Source organism: Mauremys mutica, chromosome 1 (genome assembly GCF_020497125.1).
Source record: "Mauremys mutica isolate MM-2020 ecotype Southern chromosome 1, ASM2049712v1, whole genome shotgun sequence".
Lineage (NCBI taxonomy): Eukaryota > Metazoa > Chordata > Testudines > Geoemydidae > Mauremys > Mauremys mutica.
In genome coordinates this window covers 12,243,492-12,264,203 of record NC_059072.1, presented here as the reverse complement: position 1 = coordinate 12,264,203, position 20,712 = coordinate 12,243,492, and the positions used below count along the sequence as shown (strand labels likewise).

At 46.6% G+C, this 20,712-nt stretch overlaps 1 protein-coding gene across 3 annotated transcripts in view; it reads left to right on the top strand.

The window, feature by feature from the left end:
- Nucleotides 1-20,712, top strand: part of SFMBT2 (Scm like with four mbt domains 2) — a 196,453-nt gene that overhangs the window by 131,814 nt on the left and 43,927 nt on the right. For all 3 annotated transcript variants that reach the window (XM_044991443.1, XM_044991434.1, XM_044991452.1), the window contains exons 11-13: nucleotides 5,520-5,646; nucleotides 16,519-16,632; nucleotides 19,474-19,516. In XM_044991443.1, coding sequence (XP_044847378.1) covers nucleotides 5,520-5,646; nucleotides 16,519-16,632; nucleotides 19,474-19,516 — 284 coding nt within the window. The remainder of the gene's footprint in view (nucleotides 1-5,519; nucleotides 5,647-16,518; nucleotides 16,633-19,473; nucleotides 19,517-20,712) is intronic.

Below are 20,712 nucleotides of genomic sequence, written 5' to 3'. Positions count from 1 at the left end.
GGCACTGCATCACAACAAAAGGAGCCAGGCTGATGATAGATGGTGTTTCCTTGTTAGCTGACATAAAAAACATTTCAACAAACTCACTCAGATGTTGTGTAAACATGGCCCATTAGCTGCTATTAGAAGCGGGAAGCCTGTCTGAGTGTTGGGCGTGGCTTTGACTAGTCCAAGCGATAAGGAGAACATGGAAAAAGCTCCTGTGTGCAATTCATTTTTTCATTTTTGCAAGAAATCTTAATGAAATAAAGGCCTCATCCTGCAGCCTTTAGTCACATGAGGAGCCCCAGGGAAGTTAATGACGACGCTCATTGGCTCTGTCTTGATGAGGAAAAGAGATGGAGTTTAGGTTGGACTTAACCAGTACATGCTAGCTACGCCTGACCGAAAGGTGTCCGTTTTTCCTCGTCAAGATGAAAGCCATTGTCCCATGGCTCGTGTGTAGGGGATGCCAGATGGAACCCAAGATTATCTTGGGTTAATGACAATTATTAATAATCATGTTTATTACGGTGATGTATAGGGACCAACCAAGATCGAGGCCCCATTGTACTCGGGGCTGTACAAACACGGAGTAGCAGGCAGTCCCTACGTAGACAAGCCAGACACATCATAAAGGAAAGGAGTATAAAACATAGGTAGAGTGAACAGTGTGATGGAGGCAAATGATAGGTTAATTCCATCAAATGCTTGGAGGGAGTGGGGGTTAGTTAAGAGGGGGGTCAGCTAAATGGGAAAAGGGTGCAGGGAAAGCGAACACTGGGGACAGGGCAGGGGGGAATGTACATGAGTGAGCAGAAGACTCTTGCGATGGGCATTTGGGAAAGGCTGACGCGTGTGGGTTTGGGAATCTGAGGAGGTTTTATAGGGTCCTGGGGCTTCGATGGGAACCGAAAGTGGGAATCCTTCTTTGTCCTGTGAGGTGAGTGGCTGTTTTGGTGCTGGGGTTGTGAATGGTCTGCTGCTGTTGTGTGCATTGTTGCCAATTGTGATTTTAACTTTCTGCCCACATGCCTGTCTGTCTAGCTAAGGTCTTATATGGATCCCTGTCGCTGTGGTCTATGAGTGCCTCACCAAATCCCGACCAACCAGATCCTCAGCTGGTGTAAATCTCCGCTGAAGCGAACGCAGCTACGGCCATTGACGTGAAGAGAGCTGAACTCATTTGCACCCGCTGAGGATCTGGCCCAAAGGGCGTGTGAACTCTCTGATTCGGTGTCTTTTATCGGTTGAAATCAAAATTACACACAACACGCTGTGTTTAAAAAAAAGTCAGGTTTCAATGTTAAGCACCCAAAAATTAGGAAATGCCAGAATGAAGGTTGCCCGTGCAACCTTAATTCACCCCCCTGGGGCGAATGGATTATGATACATTCTTTAATAACATGATCACATCCTATTTTTTCCCTGGGACCGCTGCCTGGTTTGGTGCGGAGGATGGATGGTGCTCACTGAATGAGCAGCTGTTTTACTTGTTGTTCAATGTGTGGCCCCCATCCCTTATTTACTGCACGCAGTTCATGCCCAGTCTGAAGACAGAATGATTAATTGCCTCGTGGTCTTTCTATGGTGCACAGCGCTATAGTATCTGAATGCTTCATTCATGGATTTATTTTCATCATAACCCTGTGAAATGAGTGGGTTTTATCCCTGTCTTACAGATGGGGAAACACAGACACCAAGAGACAATGGTCAAAATTCCACTAATTTTGGGTACCTAATTTGAGGCATCTATGATAAATGCTGGAGGCAAAGCAGGGTTTGGGATGGAGGCTGACAGTTCGCAACCCCTTATGTAATAACCTCGTGACCCCCTGAGGGGTCCTGACCCCAGTTTGAGAACCCCTGCTCTACGTGGTCTCAGTGTCACTAGAGGGGACAGAGCACCACACCCAGGAGGTGAGTGCATTACATACTTCCCCAAGCTGAGGAAGCGCATCCCAAGTTTTGGAGACTTCCCAATTGATATTCCAGACAAACCCACACTTGTAACACTGACAGACCTGGTCATCGGGATCAAACCTGGGACCTCTGGAGCCATATGTCTTTTAGCAAAGGCTGTAGTAGACTAATTAATTTCTAAGTGGTCTAAGTGCCACTAGAGAGGACAGAGCACCACACCCAGGAGCTGTGTGGGTTACACTAGCATTTTATATGTTTGCTCCTGTTGACTTCAGCTGCAGCTGTGAGTGCTCCGCACTTCTGCAAATCAGACCTCAGAGTCTGCTTAGTATCACATAGGAAGTCTGTGGCAGAGACAGGAATAGAATCCAATTCTCCAGGGAAGCAGTCAGTGGCCTTAATCATGAGACCATCTTTTCTCTTCCTGCAATCCCCTGCTTATTCACTGCGCCTTTTAACTTCGGCAACAGATGAAGCAGGAGTCCCACAGGCAACACGCCTGCACTACACAAACCTGATTCATCCCAGAGTAGGTCCATCCTGTGCACTGATTGAGTCAGAAAAACTAGTGTGTGGTTGTGTAATTAAAGATTGTATCATAATGCAAACGCACGAAGGGGCCAAATTTAGGTTGCACAGGCAGCCTTGATTCTGTCATTTCCTAAATTTTGATGGCTTGATTTTGCACCCATGATAATGTTCTTTTAACATAGTTTTTTGTGTGTAATTTCCTAGCTTTTTAAAAAAGCAAAGTGACCCCCCCCAGGAATTCTATCATGTGGCATCATATTGACGCCCACATGGGTCATCAGCAGGATTGGAAGCTTTAGATCCGTGCCACAGACCTCTGCCACTTGAGCTAACAGAGAAACTGATAGCAGTAGTAGGTTGTCATCCTGTGGAGGTGAGAGTTCCCTAGTGGGCACAGACTCTTCTACCTATTTCCCTCCAAGCTAGATCCCATCTGCCCTCTGTCTCTCAAGCATTCCCTGCCCTGTCTCTTCCCCATCCTTGGCTCCTTGGCTCAGTCCCATTCTCCTCACCTAACCAATCTCAGTCTCTGCTCCACAGGCCTCTCATCCCCGTCCCAGTCTCCTTGCCCAGCCAGTCATGAGCACACGGTTCTGGGTTCCCTGTCCAAGTCTCCCCAACATCACTCCTACTCCCAGTCTCCTTGCCCAGCCAGTCCCAGTTCTTTCCTCATTCTATTCCCCTCCCTCATCTTCCCCCCCGCCCCCAGTCACCCACGTTCCCCATCCTCACTGACTCCCAGTGCCACTCTCCCTCTCTGGGCTTCTAGCCCAGTCTCAGCGCCCCAGCCCCTTGCCCCCGTCTGTTTACCCAGCCAGTTCCAGTCCCTCCTCACCAGGTCTCTCTCCTGCTTTCCCCCTCCCTACCGGTTCCCAATCCCAGTCTCCTTGCCTAGCCAATCCCTTCCCCAGTCTTTTGTCAGATCTCAGTATCTCACCCACTCATTGGCTTCCAGTCCCTCCAGTTTCCTTCCTGGCTCCCAATCTCCTTGCCCAGCCAGTCCCAGTCTCCTCCTCCTCAGCTCCCAGCCCATTTCCCTCTTCTCCCACTCCAGCTTTCAGTCCCAATCTCCTCCAGCCCCATCCCAAGTCTGGCTCTTGTCCTCTTTGCATTCAGTTGAAGTGGCTTCCTCTTTCCTGGTGCCCGGGGCAAGTGGGGCAGGGTGTGGGGAGGTGGAATGTCACGGACAGCACAGGAGAGACGTTTTCCCTGCTTCCGTTTCGGTTCCCAGGCGGAGACACAGACCTGGCCGGGCCTGGAGCAGCTGGGAACTGCAATTGCAGGGAGTGTCCTACTAGGCCCTCTCCAACTCCAGCTGGAGCATGCTCGGTGCAGGTGGGATCTTTGGGGAATTCATCTGCCAATCTCTAACAAGTCTCTACTGAGCATGTGCTCATTGTGGCTTTTCAAAGGCTTATTAGTTGACTGAATTTGGGCAGATTTTTACAGGGATGGCAAAAGGCACATCCCTGCCACAAAGGCTGCCACCTGCTAAATTTCAACTTCCTGTGCCAAAGCCTGGAGAAGCTAGAGCTTGTCCATGATAAAACCAGCAGAAATTTTTAACATGGACATTTCCCTAGTCTTGTTCTCGGAAACAACCGAATCATTTTGGCTGAAATTTTCCAAAATATTCAGCATGATGCAAACACCCAACATGGAAAATTTCAGCACAAGCGATTAAAGTCTGGCAAACAACTGAACAACTGGGTCTTCTAATGGAAGTGTTGGGCAACCTTAATAATCAGCAGTGCTGCCAGCCCCACCTATAATAAAGTACACATAAAATAAAATCTTCAAATTTATTATATCATTCCGGATAAACCAAATCTTAGAAATACACTAGGATAGATCTTGGTGGTAATTAGCATTGGCAGATACATGCTTATTCTCAAAAGGCTGAAAAATTGGCAAGGGCCATATTCTCAGAGCTGTGTGGTATAGATGAGCCATTACAACTCATGGCCAGATCCTTATCTGATGTACATCAGCAGAACTCAACAGTTTGACATGAAGTCAACCTATGTTCAAGTGAATGGAGCTATGTCCATTTCCACCAGCTAAGGATGTGGCGCTCTGTACTGAACTAAGGGCTTATCTACATGAATGTTTTAGTTTGTGGCAAGTGAGGTGTGAATCTACCTACAGTAGCCCTCTGTGGACTAACTGCCCACATGGACCCAGCTGACGCACATTAACAGACTGTTAATGGGCTTTGATCTAGTCCTATTTCAAAGAGGACTAGATCAAAGTGTACCCAATACTGACTTGGACTCTAACTACATTCTGTGGGTGGCATACCCGAGATCACTTATTCACTGGCGCTTTAAAACTCCCACACCCCAATCTGGCTCTATGCTGGTTACATAATAAGTATGTTTCTTGTGAACCTTGTAACCGATACTTGTAATGTCCCATAACTCAAGCCTGACCTCAGATGTAAAGTACCTTCCTTCTTAAACTTGTGAAAGCTGATTTTAAACTTTAGCTTTAATACATTTTTAAATCTGTTTAAAAACAAACAAACAAACAGTAGATTCACACCCCCAGTTTGCCGTGAACTAATTGTTCTTGCAGACAAGCTCACAGTCAAACTGGGGAACTCTGTGAGTAAATGGGTTCACAGTTATCTAATTTGTACATGCAGATGGAGGGTTTGCTCTGGAAATTTGTTTCTGGGAACACAGGAGTTACCAGACTGGATCAGACCCATAGTCCCTCTAGTCCAGTATCCTGTCTCTGACAGTGGCCAGCACTAGATGCTTCAGAAGAAGGTGCAGAGACCCGCAATAGGCAGACATGAGATAATCTGCCTCCCCCACCTACATCTCATTCTGGTCTCTGATAGTCAAAATTTGGCTTAAGCCCGGAAGCACAAGGTTGAGTATCTCTTCCAGAAGTTGTCTTTATGATAACGCTGGCTATTCCTCATACCCATCTAAATCCCTTTTCGAATCTTGGTGCGTTCTTGGCCTAGGTGGTCCTAGACATCTCCTGTGTTCTCCATGGAAACCAAGGGAGAGTCTATTTAAAGCCATTCTGTGCTGTGGTGCAGTGTTTCAGTGTTGACGCTTGACCTCTTTCAGACGTCCTTCAGCCGGGGCTTTACTAAGAACATGAAGCTGGAGGCTGTGAACCCCAGGAACCCTGCTGAAATATGCGTTGCTTCTATCACCTCAGTTAAAGGAAGGTTAATGTGGCTTCACCTGGAAGGTACGTTGAAATGACTGCAGTGTCATAGAGGCCTATTGTCTTTGTGTTACTGGGCAAGTTTATTCCAGCCCTCTCAATTGCTGTCCGCCACCCTGCATGCCTCGCAGCTCCCCGCCTCCCACACCTGCTTTTTTATATACAGTCAATAAGGACTAAATTATCCGATGTTGTCCTTCTCCCTGCTCCCCCATGGACCAGACCACAGGGCTGCAGGACGCTAGGTCACAGGGTCCTCTCCACCCACATGGCCAGGACCAACGAACACAATGTGGGGGGAAGTTTCCAAGGCAGCCTCCTCACAATCGCAGAAGCTGCCTCCAGAGCTTTGGCCTGCCAACGACATAATGAGATTTCTGCTGGCCTTGGAACTCTGCTCCAGTCCCACCATGCACTCTCATAGCCCCCATCTTTCCACCTCCCTGACCCCTTTGCTTGACCCAATCAACCTCATTTCTTCCTCACCTTTCCCTGTCACTCCATTTCCTGCCTGCACCCACCCACCTAACACCTGGGAACTAACCAGGCTTGTGCCAGCCTTCCCCCGGCCAGCTGCATGCATATAGCAGCCCTTTCTCCCGCTCTTTGTCTGCCACGTCTCATTTTAGGCCGCATGCTCTTCCATGCGGGGACTGTCTATAGCCTTTGGAAAGCACTCTGCCTGTTGCAAGCACCACCACCCTACAAGTAACAATGGCTCTGCAGTAGGGGTAACTAATTGGGCTCACATTCATCTCAAAAGAGTTTATTTTCCACTAATCCTCTCCTAAAATGAGATGCTGATGAGATAATTATGGACCGGATCATGCCTATGAAACCCATGCCTGCTTGGTGTGGCCCTCTGTCCCCCTCTAGTGGCAGCTAGCGTTTGATGAGCCTGCTACAGCCATGTGTTTTTTAGATCAGGCAGTAGAGGCTCATACATTAAGCTGTAGAGGTCCCAAGTTTGATCCCAGCCACTGCTAACCAGCATCTGCTGGTGTTACACAAACTACCTGAGTAGTTCTTTCTCCAGGGCAGTGCTTGGGTGAATAAGGACTCCTGGAATGAGTACAGCTTTGCAGGACTGATGTTCAGAACACGGTGCTCGTCTTCCATGTGCTGTTAAAATTATTGTCAATGAATTATTGAAACAAGGGGAGGGATAACTCAGTGGTTTGAGCATTGGCCTGCTAAATTCAGGGTTGAGAGTTCAATCCTTGAGGGGGCCATGTAGGGATCTGGGGCAAAAATCTGTCTGGGGATTGGTCCTGCGACCTCCTGAGGTCCCTTCCAACCCTGATATTCTACAAAGGAAGCAGAGATCTTAAATGTGCTGAGATAATCTGGGGTTTCCATTAGGTGTATGTAACATTTTGTATTGTTACATGGTGTTGGTTCAGTGATCACCTGTAAATAGAAGCTGCAGGCCTGGAGTCCACTATAAAGGCCATAGCTCTATTTTTTCAGAGTGGGATGTTAAGTTTGGGCACCAAGCAAGGACATTTGTTAAAGCCATGTGACAAAGAAAGAGAAATGTTTAGCTAATTACTGTGCAGGATCTAATTCTGCTGCACTTTTGCTCTGGACAATGAATAGTGCTTTGTACTTCTGTAGTACCTTTCTACTCCGATATCTCAGAGGGCTTGAAAATGTGCTGCACTGGTGGTCAGGATGGGGTAGAACATGGCAATTACTCAAGTGCACAGCAACCCTATACAGTGGTGTAGAACAGGAAGTAAAGAAAGATACAATGTCTATTGACAAGTGCATGAGGAAGGGAGGTTGACACCATGTAATCACTTGGGTCCTGATCCTGAGTGGAAGCAGAGGCAAAGGTGCTAGGAAAAACCGGACAGGTGTGTATGAGCCACTCACTTTGGTGCATTGCTTCTCCATCCAGGTAGATGGGTAGAGAAGCAACTCAGCACTCTAACCAATGGCTGCTGAGCAATTCATTTACATGTTTTGGATTAGGGCCCAGCACCCTCTGTCTCCCTGCCCCAACCCACTGCTTTCTGGGCTGTGCACCCATAGGAGCAGAGCAGGCAAAGTGAGCTGTGCTCAGTATCTTGCACTTTTCATCACCATCTGTGTTTGCTGCCTCTCCCCACTGCACTCTTATGCATATCACACCCTCCTCTGCACACAGCAATAGAGGAACTGCCAGACGGGATCATCTAGTCCAGAATTCTCTCTCTGACTGTGGCCAGCACCAGGTGCTTCAGAGGAAGGCGTAAGAACACCGCAATAGGCAGATGAGGGATAATCTCCCCTCTACATGGGTCTCATCTTGATCTCTAATAGATTGGTTTAAGCTCTGAAGCATGGGGTTTAATATCCCTTCCAAACGATTTATCAGCATAACTCTGGGTTGTTGTCTTATCCATATAAGTGTCCCATCCCTCCTTGAATCTTGCCATGGATCAAGCCCCTAGCTTGGAATTTGGCCATGACACTGGAGCTCAAAGGAGTGTACTAGGATCGTTACTGACCACAAAAGACCGGGATCCTGGTTTTATGTCGTAGCTGAAAGGTCCCACCTCATGCAGTATTGAGCTCCCATACACTGGGCTGGGGTGTTTGTTCAGTACAGACAGATTGCCGCTTCTGGAATAAAAACCGTCCCGCCTTGGAGGGTATCTCACCCAGACACCACCTAAGCCCAAGCTAGTGTCAGAGAAGTCAGAAGCTGCTGTACTTACAGCTACTGGCTTCGTTGTCATGGCAGAACCCATGTGAGATCAGCTGTGCCTAGTGGTGTTTCATGGCAAAGATAAGGGAAAAGGCTCTTTAAGAACTAATTTCATGGCCAGGTTTTGCCCTCAGAGACATGCGCAGCCCCCCACTGAAGGCAATGGGAATTGGGTGAGTGTATTTAAGGGTGGAATCTATCCCTTTGTTTGTTTTCTGAGAATCCTGAACACATCTAAGGCCCTTTTGACGGTCCATTGGCCTGCCGTCACCGGCTCCTGTTAGATTTATGTTTCTGCAGCTCACCACTGGCACATTCCAGGAGGCCGAGGTGTGGCCAGTTAGTTACGGTGCCCGAACTGAAACAATCAAAAGGGCAGCCCCTAACCGCACATACAAACTGAGTCCCAGGTGTCATGATTCCATAGAACTGATTTCTCAGGGGGTCTGATTCTGAAGGTCCCATTCACAATTTGAAAGGTGCTGTACAATACAGAGCAAATGTCTTATAAAGTATCAGGGGGTAGCCGTGTTAGTCTGTATCCACAAAAACAACGAGAAGTCCGGTGGCACCTTAAAGACTAACAGATTTATTTGGGCATAAGCTTTTGTGGGTAAAAAACCCACTTCTTCAGATGCATGGAGTGAAAATTACAGATACAGGCATAAATATACTGGCACATGAAGAGAAGGGAGTTACCTTACAAGTGGAGAACCAGTGTTGACAAGGCCAATTCAGTCAGGGTGGAAAAAAAGTAGCATTTGAAAGTCACCGTGCAATGCAACAGTATGAAATACTGGCCTGAGCATGAGCAGTCTGGCCTGAAGTCCGATCCAGTAGGTGCTCTGCTCGATATCACTGGGAGCTCTTTGTTCCGAGAGCTTTCAGGATAGACTCCTTGATGTTGTGATTGTGTTGATACCACCCAGTCATGGTGTAGCTGTGCCTTTCTATGACGGTGGTCAGGTGCCATTCAGCATGTCAAGACATTAAGTAAATCCCAGAAGGACTCTGTGATGTCACTATGGCACAACATCCCCAAACTGATACTTAAAACCACGGATACTTGATACAGGCAACCACAGGTTTATTCCAGTAACCCTCAAGAACTCCACTGGCCTACTCATACTTCGCAAGTTAAAAACCAAGGATGGTGAGTGGTGCATCACAGGCGCTCAGTGTCGTGGGGTCCTGAGCTTCTCCCGTCCTAGCAGAAGGTAGGGATGGGGAGAAATGGGAGTCAATCTCTGGCTGGGTTCAGGCACAGAGGGGGGTGGAATGTGTCTTGCAGAGATCAGGAGCAATGGAGGAAGCTGTCTCCTGCAGAGCTCAGGAACACCTGCATCTGCTTCTGTGCTGCAGAGCCTAGGAGCTAAGCTGGTGGAGAAGTAAGAAGAGAGAAGGATGAAAGGATCTGCCCCTCACCCCCAAAGCCTCACATGCACTGGCAGATCAATATCCTGGTTAGTGCCTGGCTGGTTTATTTCTCAAAGCTGGGTTACAGTATCACATAGGTACCAGTACAGTAAAGGTGAGTTTGTGTTTGTGCTAGAGCTGTATGAATCTGGGCTCTTCTGGGTCTCGTGAATTCATGCAAACTCTTTTGGCCAGTTGTGGGTGTGACAGGATAAAACAGCCAGGAAAGGGCTAAGGGCTAGTCACATGACCCAGCAGGGGATTTAAGGGAAGGATGTGCCCTCTTTCTGGAGGCATGGGAAAAGCCTGTGGGATCTGTAGCCTCCAGAAAGAGAATACATCCTCCCTTTAAATCTCCGACTGGGTCATAAAGAATCCTGTGGCACCTTATAGACTAACAGACGTTTTGCAGCATGAGCTTTCGTGGGTGAATACCCACTTCTTCAGATGCAAGATTACGTATTTACCCACGAAAGCTCATGCTGCAAAACGTCTGTTAGTCTATAAGGTGCCACAGGATTCTTTGTTGCTTTTACAGATCCAGACTAACACGGCTACCCCTCTGATACTCGACTGGGTCATGTGACCCGCTGGTGGTCCATAACCCTTTCCTGGTTGTTTGACCCTGTCACTGTGGGTTACCTGCCACTTCGTTTCACATGGCATCCTGTGATATGTGGTGAGAAGTGCCCTCATGGACTCAGGTAGACCCCTTAAAGTTGACGAAAACACAGACACATAACCCAAAGTGCCTTGGTTGTTGCACTGACAGCTCGCTGTAGAAGGGACAGTGAAGGCAGAGGCCGTGTGGAGTTCAGAGAAAGTAGCATCACAGCATCATGCTGTCGTCAAGGCGATGTCAGTATCACTCTGATCGATCCCACTGTCAGTGTTTTATAACTCAGTTGGTATCTAAATAGAAATTCCATTTGACCAGAACCTTGGCAGGGAGGTTTTAGCTAGACATAAAATAGGCAGCACGTACCCTGTTCTTGCTACATCCCTGCTTCATGACAAATGCTGCGTAGCATGTGAGAGCCGATGAAATCATAGCCCAAGGTGGCACAGTCAAAAGCTGCATGACGCAGATGAGAGGTGTCATAGGTTTTCTCCCCCACTTGGAGCTTTTGGGTTCCAAGATGGGGACCTGCATGAGCTCCTCTAAACTAATCCTAGTCTAGATCTGGTCCTGCTGCCACCAGTTACGTTTAAATTGGATAACACACTGCCTGTTCCCCCAAAACTCTCCCTGGGGAACACAGATTCAATCTCCCTGAATCTCAACACAAAGGGAAGCAGCCCACTTCCCCCCTCCTCTCTCTCCTAGCCTACTCCGGAGAGATACACACCGATTCAACTCCGTGAATCAAACCCAGGAGGAACTCACTCTTCCCCCCTCCCCTTCCTCTGAATTTCCACAAGAGAAGGAATTAACCAAGTCCAAAGAAAAGAAAAGAATTTATTAAAAGAACAAAAAGAAAGTACACTATCTCTGTAATACCAGGATGGAACAATACACAGAGTCTAACCTATAAACCTGGAGAGAATTCCCCCTCCCCCTTTCTTTCTCAGTAAAAGCAAAGTAACAGCAATAGAAATAAAGAGATTCCTTCAGCAAAACACACAATTGCAAATGTAGAAATAAACTTATAATACTAGTACGCCTTTCTAATACTCACTAGACTGAATAGATGAAAAGTACTGCAGAAACCTGGGAGGACTTGATTAAGATGTCTGGACTCCCTTAACTTCCAAGAGAACTTAGAGACAAACAAAAAAACACACACAAAAGCTTCCCTCCACAGAGATTTGAAATTATCTTGTCCTTTGATTGGTCCTCTGGTCAGGTGTTCCTCAGGTTACTGAGCTTGTTAACCCTTTACAGGTAAAAGAGACTTTAACCCTTAACTATCTGTTTATGACAAGAGGCAATGGGGTGCAATGGATAGGGCACTAGAGCAGGACTCAGGAGCTGTAGGTGCTATTCCCAGCAGTGCCACTAACTGGCTGTGTGACCCTGAGCAACTCACTTCACCTCTGCTTCCTTCCTTTTCCCCTGTAGGCTCTAGTGCAGGGATTGTCTCACTGTGGCTTTGTCACACTCGAATTTTTTAACTCAAATTAATTGACTTGCCTTTAATTCAAGTTAGCTAATGTGATTGTACATGCTAATGTGGACCCTCCACAAACCTTTGTTCCAAGGTTGTGGTTAAAACCTTGGCGTAGCCACAACCTGTGTTTATATACAACACTGAGCCCAGCAGGGTCCTGGTCTCAGTTGCCCCTTTAAGAGCTGCAGTAGTATAAATAAAACGTAGCATAGATTCGTATTAAAGCCAAAGTTCAGTGAGGAATTCTAACATACGCATTGTTTCAAGTTATACACCTTGAGGTGCAACATTTCGGACTGAATTTCTAACTGCTTATCCACATCAGAAATCAGTTTTCCTTGAATCCAGCTTTGTTATCTGAAATTCATCTGCACACTAGAGCCCTGATCTAAAACCGATCCATTAGTTCTAGTCCACTATCCTTTCTCCAACCGTGGTCAGTACCAAATACTTCAGAGGAAGGTACGAGAACCCTGCAGAAGGCAGATATGGAATAATCTGCCCCACAGGAGGTCTCATCCTGTCTTCTAATACTCAGGGCTTGGCTTAAACCCTAAGTATATAAACCAACCAAAGCATATAATCAAGGTATTTCATAACACCAAACAGATCCAATGTTCCGGTTGTGTTCATAAAAATAACCTCCACCAATCCAGCATATGGTGAGTGCGTCTACACTAGAAATGGAGGTGTAAATGCCAGTTTGAGGAGACAAACCCATTCTAGCTCTAACTGAGCTAGTGCACTAAAAATAGCAACATAGCCTCAGCAGTGCAAGTGTTGGGAGGGGCAATCCTCCTGAATATCTAGCATCTCCGATGGGTATGTGCTCGGGACGGCTAGCCCTTTCTCACCAACATGGCTGCAATCAATTTCTAGCACATTGGCTCGATCAGAGTTTGTACAGGTACATGGGAATTATATCTTCGGCTGTAGTGTAGCCATACCTTGTGAGGAAATTCACTGAGCTCTGACATAGAGTAAGTCTCCCAGAGGTGTAAAATGAAAATAACATGGTGGCTTTTATCTTTTTAGTGTAAATTTATTAAAATTTTGAAATAAAAAGTCACTTCAATTCAAAGAACCGAATTTTTTCAGTTCAACTATCTTAAAGTTTTTTTTTACCCAAAAGTTTTTGAGTCAGGCGTTTCATCAACCCTGATGCTGTTTTGCAGACAGTTTTTGTTTCTATAACTCATTGGTTTTTTATTTAAAAAACAAGGTTTCATAACAAATTCCTGACCGGCTCTAATTACGAGCAAGATTATGATATCCCCTCAAAAAGCATCTTTCACCCTGGATTGTCCCACTGAAGCTTATGGTACTACTCATTGTAAGCAATGGCATCACAGTCTGGCCCTATGACAGTTACTGTTATAGTGAATGCTACATCCTTAGAATAGCTAATGCTAAAGGAAGTTTTGGAAGGGACATAAACTTCACGCTTCAGCTAAATCTGTAAGTGTTAGGGATTCAGATGAGATTTTGGTAGCAGCTGTCAGAGCTGGGAGATGGGCAGCCAGGTCTAGTGGTTAGCGACCTGGTTCAGGAGAGCAGTGTTCAGGTGACCAGGCAGGAGCCGGTCGAACTAACCTGGCGGGGGTCAGGCACCATTCGGGTCACCAGAAGTCAGGCCAAGGTCAGGATACCGGGCATTAGGCAGGTCAGAGTCTGTAGCGCAGGGCAAGGGGTCCAAGCAGCAGGCAGATTGTGCCATTCCAGTTTTGCAGTTTGACAACACAAACTGTCTGTAAAACAGGCTGCAGTAGTTAAGCCATGTTGAGTTAGACATAAGGGACCATTGCTGAATAAAACATGTTTCAGGCAGTAGCAGAACTCTGTAAATTTCACGGGGAGCATTTAATGACTGGCAGTAGAGCTCATCCAAAGCGGGAAAGATGCATAGGGCTGATATAAGATTGTGTGTGTGTATCCCATCGCTTTCTGCTACTTTATTACTCAGGATCTGCATTGTAAATTTTTACTAGTTCATTTTAGGTTTTAACACTGAAGCTTTCTTGTTTGCATTTATATAAGTAATAATGTATACTCTCTGCATAATATGTAAGGCTACACTAGGAATTTGGTGAAGTAAAAACCCCATGCTAGTAATTTTTGAGGGACGAACTGGGTTTATATTTTCAAAAATTGCTGCTGAAGTTGCAATAGTGTAATATATTTAACGGTAGATGGAATTTTTCATTCTTCACGCATTCTACTTTTATTCCTAATGTCTCCATTCGTGTGTCCATTTCTTGGGCCGTGAAGACAGTGGTGTAAAATGCATAAATCAGGCAAACAGAAATTGCAAACCAGCTGTTTCCAGTTTGTTATATGGCTCAAGCTAAGTGCAGCAATAAGATGCGGGAAGTGACTGGTGGGGGTTATCAAATGCTCACATAAAAAACAGTACCACGTAAGCGTGGTTGGATGTATGTCTCTTTGTTGCATCAGTGTGGCAGGATGAGAAAATAAACATTTTGGTGCATCCTTGCCATTCGGAGTGGCTGCAGTTGTAAATTTTTAGGATCAAACTTTAATGTTGCACCTGTCATTGTAAGCAGAAAAAAGAAAAGAACATTGGATCAGAACAGTAACACAGAGCAGTTGAAATAATGAAAGCAAAGGACGTCCTGGGTCATTTCGATCACTGTATTAGAACCTGCAGTGCTGGAACATAGGTCCAGGGAAGTTCTCGCCTGCTGGCACCTCTGCACCACCACAGGAGGCTTTTGCTTGGATTCCATAGGTGGACCCTGTGAGGCTGGGCTCAGCTGGATGTACTGCCCAGCAGGACTTGAGTGGCAGCCCCTCGCAGCCCACTGATTGGCCAGAACCAGTACTTAAATCAGGACACCATGAAGGGAAGCTATCTGAGCAGCAGAAAGTCTGTCTCTGCTCCAGACCCTGCTTGTGATAGACCCTAGACTTTAACGTCCCATCCTGGTTTGTCCTCGACTTTGCTATTTGATTGCTGTCTGTAGCCTGGCACCTGACTCTGCCTGCCTCCTGGTGCCTGATTCTCAGTCTGTCCATGAGCCTGTCTCAGACTCTGATCTCCTGGTACCTGACTCCCGACTCATGCTCTGACCACTAGGTATGACTGCCCATGTCCTGGTCATGACACTGGTGCTGGCGTTGAGTTGATTTCTTGCAACTTGCTGTGCATTTAGGACCTCATCCAAGGCCCATGGACTTCAATAGGAATCTTTCCATTGATGTCACTGGGCTTTGGACCAGGTCTTTAGCTGAAGTCGAACACAGAAATTGGGATGAGATGTTTTGCAGTATAAGGAGTTAAAATTCTGCATGCTTTAAAACAGGCTGTTCCTCCTTGGCAGCATTTTTAGTGAGGTTCCTACAAGGGAGGAAGGATGGTCTTGGACTCAAGAGACTTGGATTTGATTCCTGGCTCAGCCACAGACCTCCTGTGTGTCTCTGGGCAAGTCTTGCAATCTGCCTTACGGCTCAATTCCATGTCTGTAAAACGGGAATGGTACCGCAAAGAGCATGGTGAGGATATGATGCATTAATGATTTCAAGGTGCTCAGCTATTACTCTAATGAGGGCCGTAGAGACACACAGCATCATTTTCTTTGCCCTTTCTTCCAGTGTTGTGAGCTCCCGGGCGTATATTTTATGCCTTTGCCACTGTGTATCTGCTTCTGCTCCCAGGCTCAGCTGGAGAGTCCATCGTTGCAGGCACCTCCTCGCCGAAGGGCTGTGTTGCCCTCACAAAGTTCAATTACTGTTTCAGTTTGGCTGCTGGCTCTTGGTGAACATTCATTAGTGGACAATTCCCTGCAGTCAGCTGGCTGGGCACTGTCAAATCATGCTGCATTAAGCAGAAGGCGAGGATGCTGTAACAGATGCAAAGGCAAGGATACAGGAGAGCAGTGTCTACTGATCATTTCCGTGAGCGTTTGATAACCCCACCAGTCACTTCCACTGTACTCTCTGATCTACACTACGGGGGGGGTCGAACTAAGGTACGCGACTTCAGCTACCTTAGTTCGACTGACTTACCCGTCCTGACGCCGCGGGATCGAAGTCCGCAGCTCCAAGGTCGACTCCGCCACCGCCGTTCGCGGTGGTGGAGTTCTGGAGTCGACCGGAGCGTGTGGGGAGTTTGAACTATCGCGTCTTGATTAGACGCGATAGTTCGAACTCCGAGAAGTCGAACTCTCCGCGTCGACCCGCGCGGTAAGTATAGACCTACCCTGCGCGCTTTCCACGTAAAACTGATAGCAATAGCGAAGTCCCTAGTGGATTTCATGGGGTCTCTTGATGATCATAATGAGCCCTTGTGTCCATAAAATCAGTGAATCTGTGAGCGAAGGGCTTGCTTCATCGCGCCCTATGGTATCGGGATGGGGAAGGGCTCACACAGCCTTAACCTTGCCATTTTGCTGACTTTCAGTTGCTCAGCCGTATGTCTTTAATGGTCTCTTACTGCTGTTTTGCTGTGGAATCACAATGCACTTTAAAGGCAATAGCCTTGTCATTGCTACCTGTAGGAAATAGAAGACAAAATGATGCCTTATCTCAATGCAGGGAAGCCGATTTATTTTTAGGTGCCCCGTCGTTTCCTTGCTTTGGTTTGTGACGAATGCTGGAACCGCTCTGAGCTCAGGCGTCCCGTGTGTAAATTGCATTATACATTTGTGTTTCTAGGTTTACAGATGCCTGCTCCGGAGTATATAGTTGATGTAGAGTCGATGGACATTTTCCCAGTTGGCTGGTGTGAAGCAAATGCTTACAACCTCACACCGCCCCACAAAGCAGTTTGTAAGTATGCGAAACCACAAGTGAATAGACACCATACACCATAGGTTTCTTAGTCAGCAGCCACATATACCTAATCTGCTTCTCCTACCTACCAACCTGCTTAAATGGCCGTCAGACTTTGCGACCCTTGGACCGAGTAGTTAGAACCTGTTCACCCAGGGAATCCCTTTACGAATGGGACTATTTGCTGCTCGTGTGACTAAGGGTTGTGGAATGTGGCCCTGGGTATATCTAACCTGGCCATAACAGTGGTATCTGGGTTTTATCACTCTGAAATTAATTTCTCAGCCTACCAAGACCTTAAGGAGAACACAGTTCCTTAGGAATATGTGACAAAGGCTTTAAGGGTGCATTGCAATCCCGGGCCACAATTGCAGCTTGTGTAGACATACCCAAGCTAGCTTTGAGGTCGCTAACTCAGGTGCCGGAGCTGTGAAGCTATAGTTGCATGTGTGAGTAATTACCAAGGATTCTGGTCAGGTCTGTATAGCCTGTGGTGAACCATGTGGTGCCGTGGCGTCACTGCTCTTGTACCCAAGTTAGGTAGATCAAAGCTGGCCCAAGTATGTCGACACATGGAGCAGTCATGCCCCATGATTGTAGTGTAGACATACCCTAAGTGAGAGACATCATACCAGAGGGGACAGGAATTGGACGGCACAGGGAACTGATCATGGGATACAGCAAGGCCAAATCACCTAAGTGAGTTAGGAGCACAAGACCTGTTGACTTTCAATGGAACATGTGCTCCTAACTCACTTAGACACTTAGGGGCATGCCACCACAGAGCTTTTACTCTCCAGGTCTGGACTGAGGAATACATGTGAGGAAGCCAGTGCTGCCCCTGTCCGTGCTGTGCCCAGATGGTCAATAAAACCGAGGGCTTTGCTCTCCAGAGCTGTCGCCTAGCACCGTTTCCCAGCGCTAAGGGGTACATCTACATAGCAGCCGCGGGTGTGGACGGCAGTTCATGTAGATGGATCCGGTGCTAGCTGGGCTCTAGCTTGCTCACTAAAAATAGAAGTGAGGATGCTACGGCCCATGGGCTTCAGCTCTGGCTGCGCAAGCAAGTACGGACCCGAGGGATCAGCCCACGCTGAAGCCCACACTGGGACTGCCTCACTTCTGTTTTCAGCAGCCTAGCTAGAGTCCAATGGGTGTGTCTACACGAGCGGCCATTCACATCTACCCAAAGATTGCACTTCGACACTGGTGTAATTCCATTGACATCAGCAGAATTACTCTCAGTTTACACTGGATACATTAAAATTAGAACTGCTTTTAGGCCAGATTCTGATACCCTTACTCACACTGGGTAGTGCCTTATTCCATGGGTAGTCCCATTGTTATCAAAGCAAAGGAAGGTACTAGTTCACATAAGTCGAGGGTATCCAAATCTGGCCCTAAGCCATCCCTCTGTAGTGATGATCTAAAGTATCCATGTATTGAAAAAAACTTAATTGTCCTGGTGATATTATAGGACCAGCTTCTCTATTTCCGTACACTGGAGAGGAGAGTTGCTCTTTATGTCCACGGGCCCAGATCCTGCAAGCTTTCTGCTTGCACAATCCCCACCGAGATTCTTGTGCAGGAGCAGGTCCCAAATTCCTTAGTCCCATTAAGAGATGGACCTAAACCCCAAGGATGGCCCCATGTCCTGGGAACCTTTCAAAGATTTGGTTCTGGGGTTTGGGCCCAGCCCTTTTGAAAGAGAGATGCCAGACACAAAGCTGAGACTGGGTCTGTGCTTCCCCAGAGTCAAGGTGGGTTCCATCCAGGGACGTATATACCGCCGCTGCAACCCTTCTGGTGAATGGAGACCCAGCCAGAGAAGCGGAGCCCAAAATAGACTCCAGGTGGTGCCCCTTCCTTGTGGCGTGTGGTTGGCCTGAAGAGAGGAAGGGGTTGGGGAGAAGGCGGGGGTCATGCAAGGCCAGGGCCGAGGAGCAGCTACCGCAGGAGGATGTGTTAGCTTTCACCACCTCTTGCAGAAGCACTCCCGCCGCCGCCCTGCAAGTGGAGGAGGCGCCGGGAAGCTCTTTGGAAGGCTCACCCTTCCCAACTCCGCCTGCTGACAGGGTGAAGACATCTGAGCAGTGGGGGAATGTGACCATCCTGGGTGCGGAGGAGAAAAAAGGGAGGATGAAAACCGGCCTCCCAAGGGAAGGAGGCAGAAAGAGTTGAGAACAGTTAACAATACAGAAAGGGAAGTTTGGCATGATCCTGCCCTCCCCTGTGGCCTGGTCATGACCCCAGATTGAGATCCCAAGAACTGGTGTCATCAAGCCGCTCGTGGGGTGTAACGAACGCAAATCTCCCATCTCCAGCTGAAATAATTATCATCAGTCTGTTTATATTCATTAACATTTGAAAGGCAAATGTTTAAAAAAAAAAGTGTCAAACCCTTTTGAAGAGTTAAATATATCGGAGTTAAAAATCAGGCAGCCAGACCTAATTTGGAAGACTACTGCTATGGCAACATTGAGCAGCCTTGTCACAATTTAGAGATGGGGAGCGACAATGCTGGGGTAATCATGCTTGCAAAATGCAATCTTGCACGTGTGTTTCTGCAAGGAAAAATATTTGTGTTACTTTTCTTTTAATATTTGTTAAGTACAGATCCCAGAAAATCAATATCAGCTTTGCAGTAGCAAGATTAAATATACAACAGCCTCTTTAAAGCACTTGTTTTTTAATGATATGGTGGCTTATTTAAAAAAATATATATATAGAAAGCGGGGCTGAGCGTGGAAGAGCCTTTCGTTGTGTTAAATGTGATTTTATAGTCCAGCCATTTATTCAACAGACCATATATTTCTTTCTTCCTCTCTCATTTTGCAGTACGAAAGAAGAGGAAGATTGCAGTGGTGCAACCAGAAAAGCAGTAGGTTTCTGTTTAAAAGCAGTTTCGCTATGTAGATGAATTCGATTCTCTATGGGGAACGGGGCACAACAGCTACAGTAGAACCTTAGACTTACGAACACCTTGGGCATGGGGATGATTCGTAACTGAAAAGTTCGTAACTCTGAGCAAAACATTCTGGTCATTCTTTCAAAAGTTTATAACTGAAGATTGACTTAATACAGCTTTGAAACTTTACTATGCAGAAGAAAAATACTGTTTACCCTTTAGTTTTTTAGTACAGGCAAGTCTCATCTTACGCGGGAGTTCTGTTCTGCGATTAGCACGTAAAGCGAAAACCATGTATAGTCAAAATACATTGAGTTGAATGGCGGGCGGAATCGCCCGCACTATAGAAACAGTATTTAAATTGTTATTTTTCTCTTTTTTATTTTTGATTTTGCCGACCGTGTAAAGCTGAAATTGTGCATGTTAAATGCACGTAAGATGCGACAGACCTGTAGTTTACCTTTAACACAGTACTGTGCTGTATTTGCTTTTTTTTTTTTTGTCTCTGCTGCTGCCTGATTGCAGACTTCCAGTTCCAAACGCGGTGTGTGGTTGACTGGGTCAGTTCGTAACTGTGGTGTTTAACTCTGAGGTTCTACTGTACATCATATTAGTAACTACAGTGTCAATCCTGTGGCTGAATCTTTTTGCAGGGGTTCCTTTCAAAAATAAAATAGTCGCTAGTCTAAACAGGACGTTTCAGAATGTTATCTCAGTTGGGTCTCCACTGTAGACTCTGTGAATTCCATGGCAGAAAGGCTGAATTCCAGCAGGTTGGAAAAAATTCCAGAGTCCACAAAATCGAGCTGCACACTGCGCCCTGACTGGGATCGATGGGGTAGCTCATACCTTTACAAGCTGTTTCTGGCTTTCTGCAGACTCAGGCAGACAATGCTGCATCAGTTTACACTTGGTTCATGTTTTTAACGTTATCTTTGCATCCTTAAGCCAGAAAATTAATTTAAAAAAAAATTAAAGTTCAGATTCTAGAGCACAATTTTGCAGCCGGGGTGAATTTCAGTGAAAGCCCCCAAATGCACAGATCCCTGACCATAAGACATAGCAGAGTCAGTCTAGTTGGAATAGTGTTGTACTTAAAGACCCAGATGCTCAAAGGTGTTTAGATATCTAACTCCCATTGATTTCAGTAGGAGCTAGTCACCTAAATC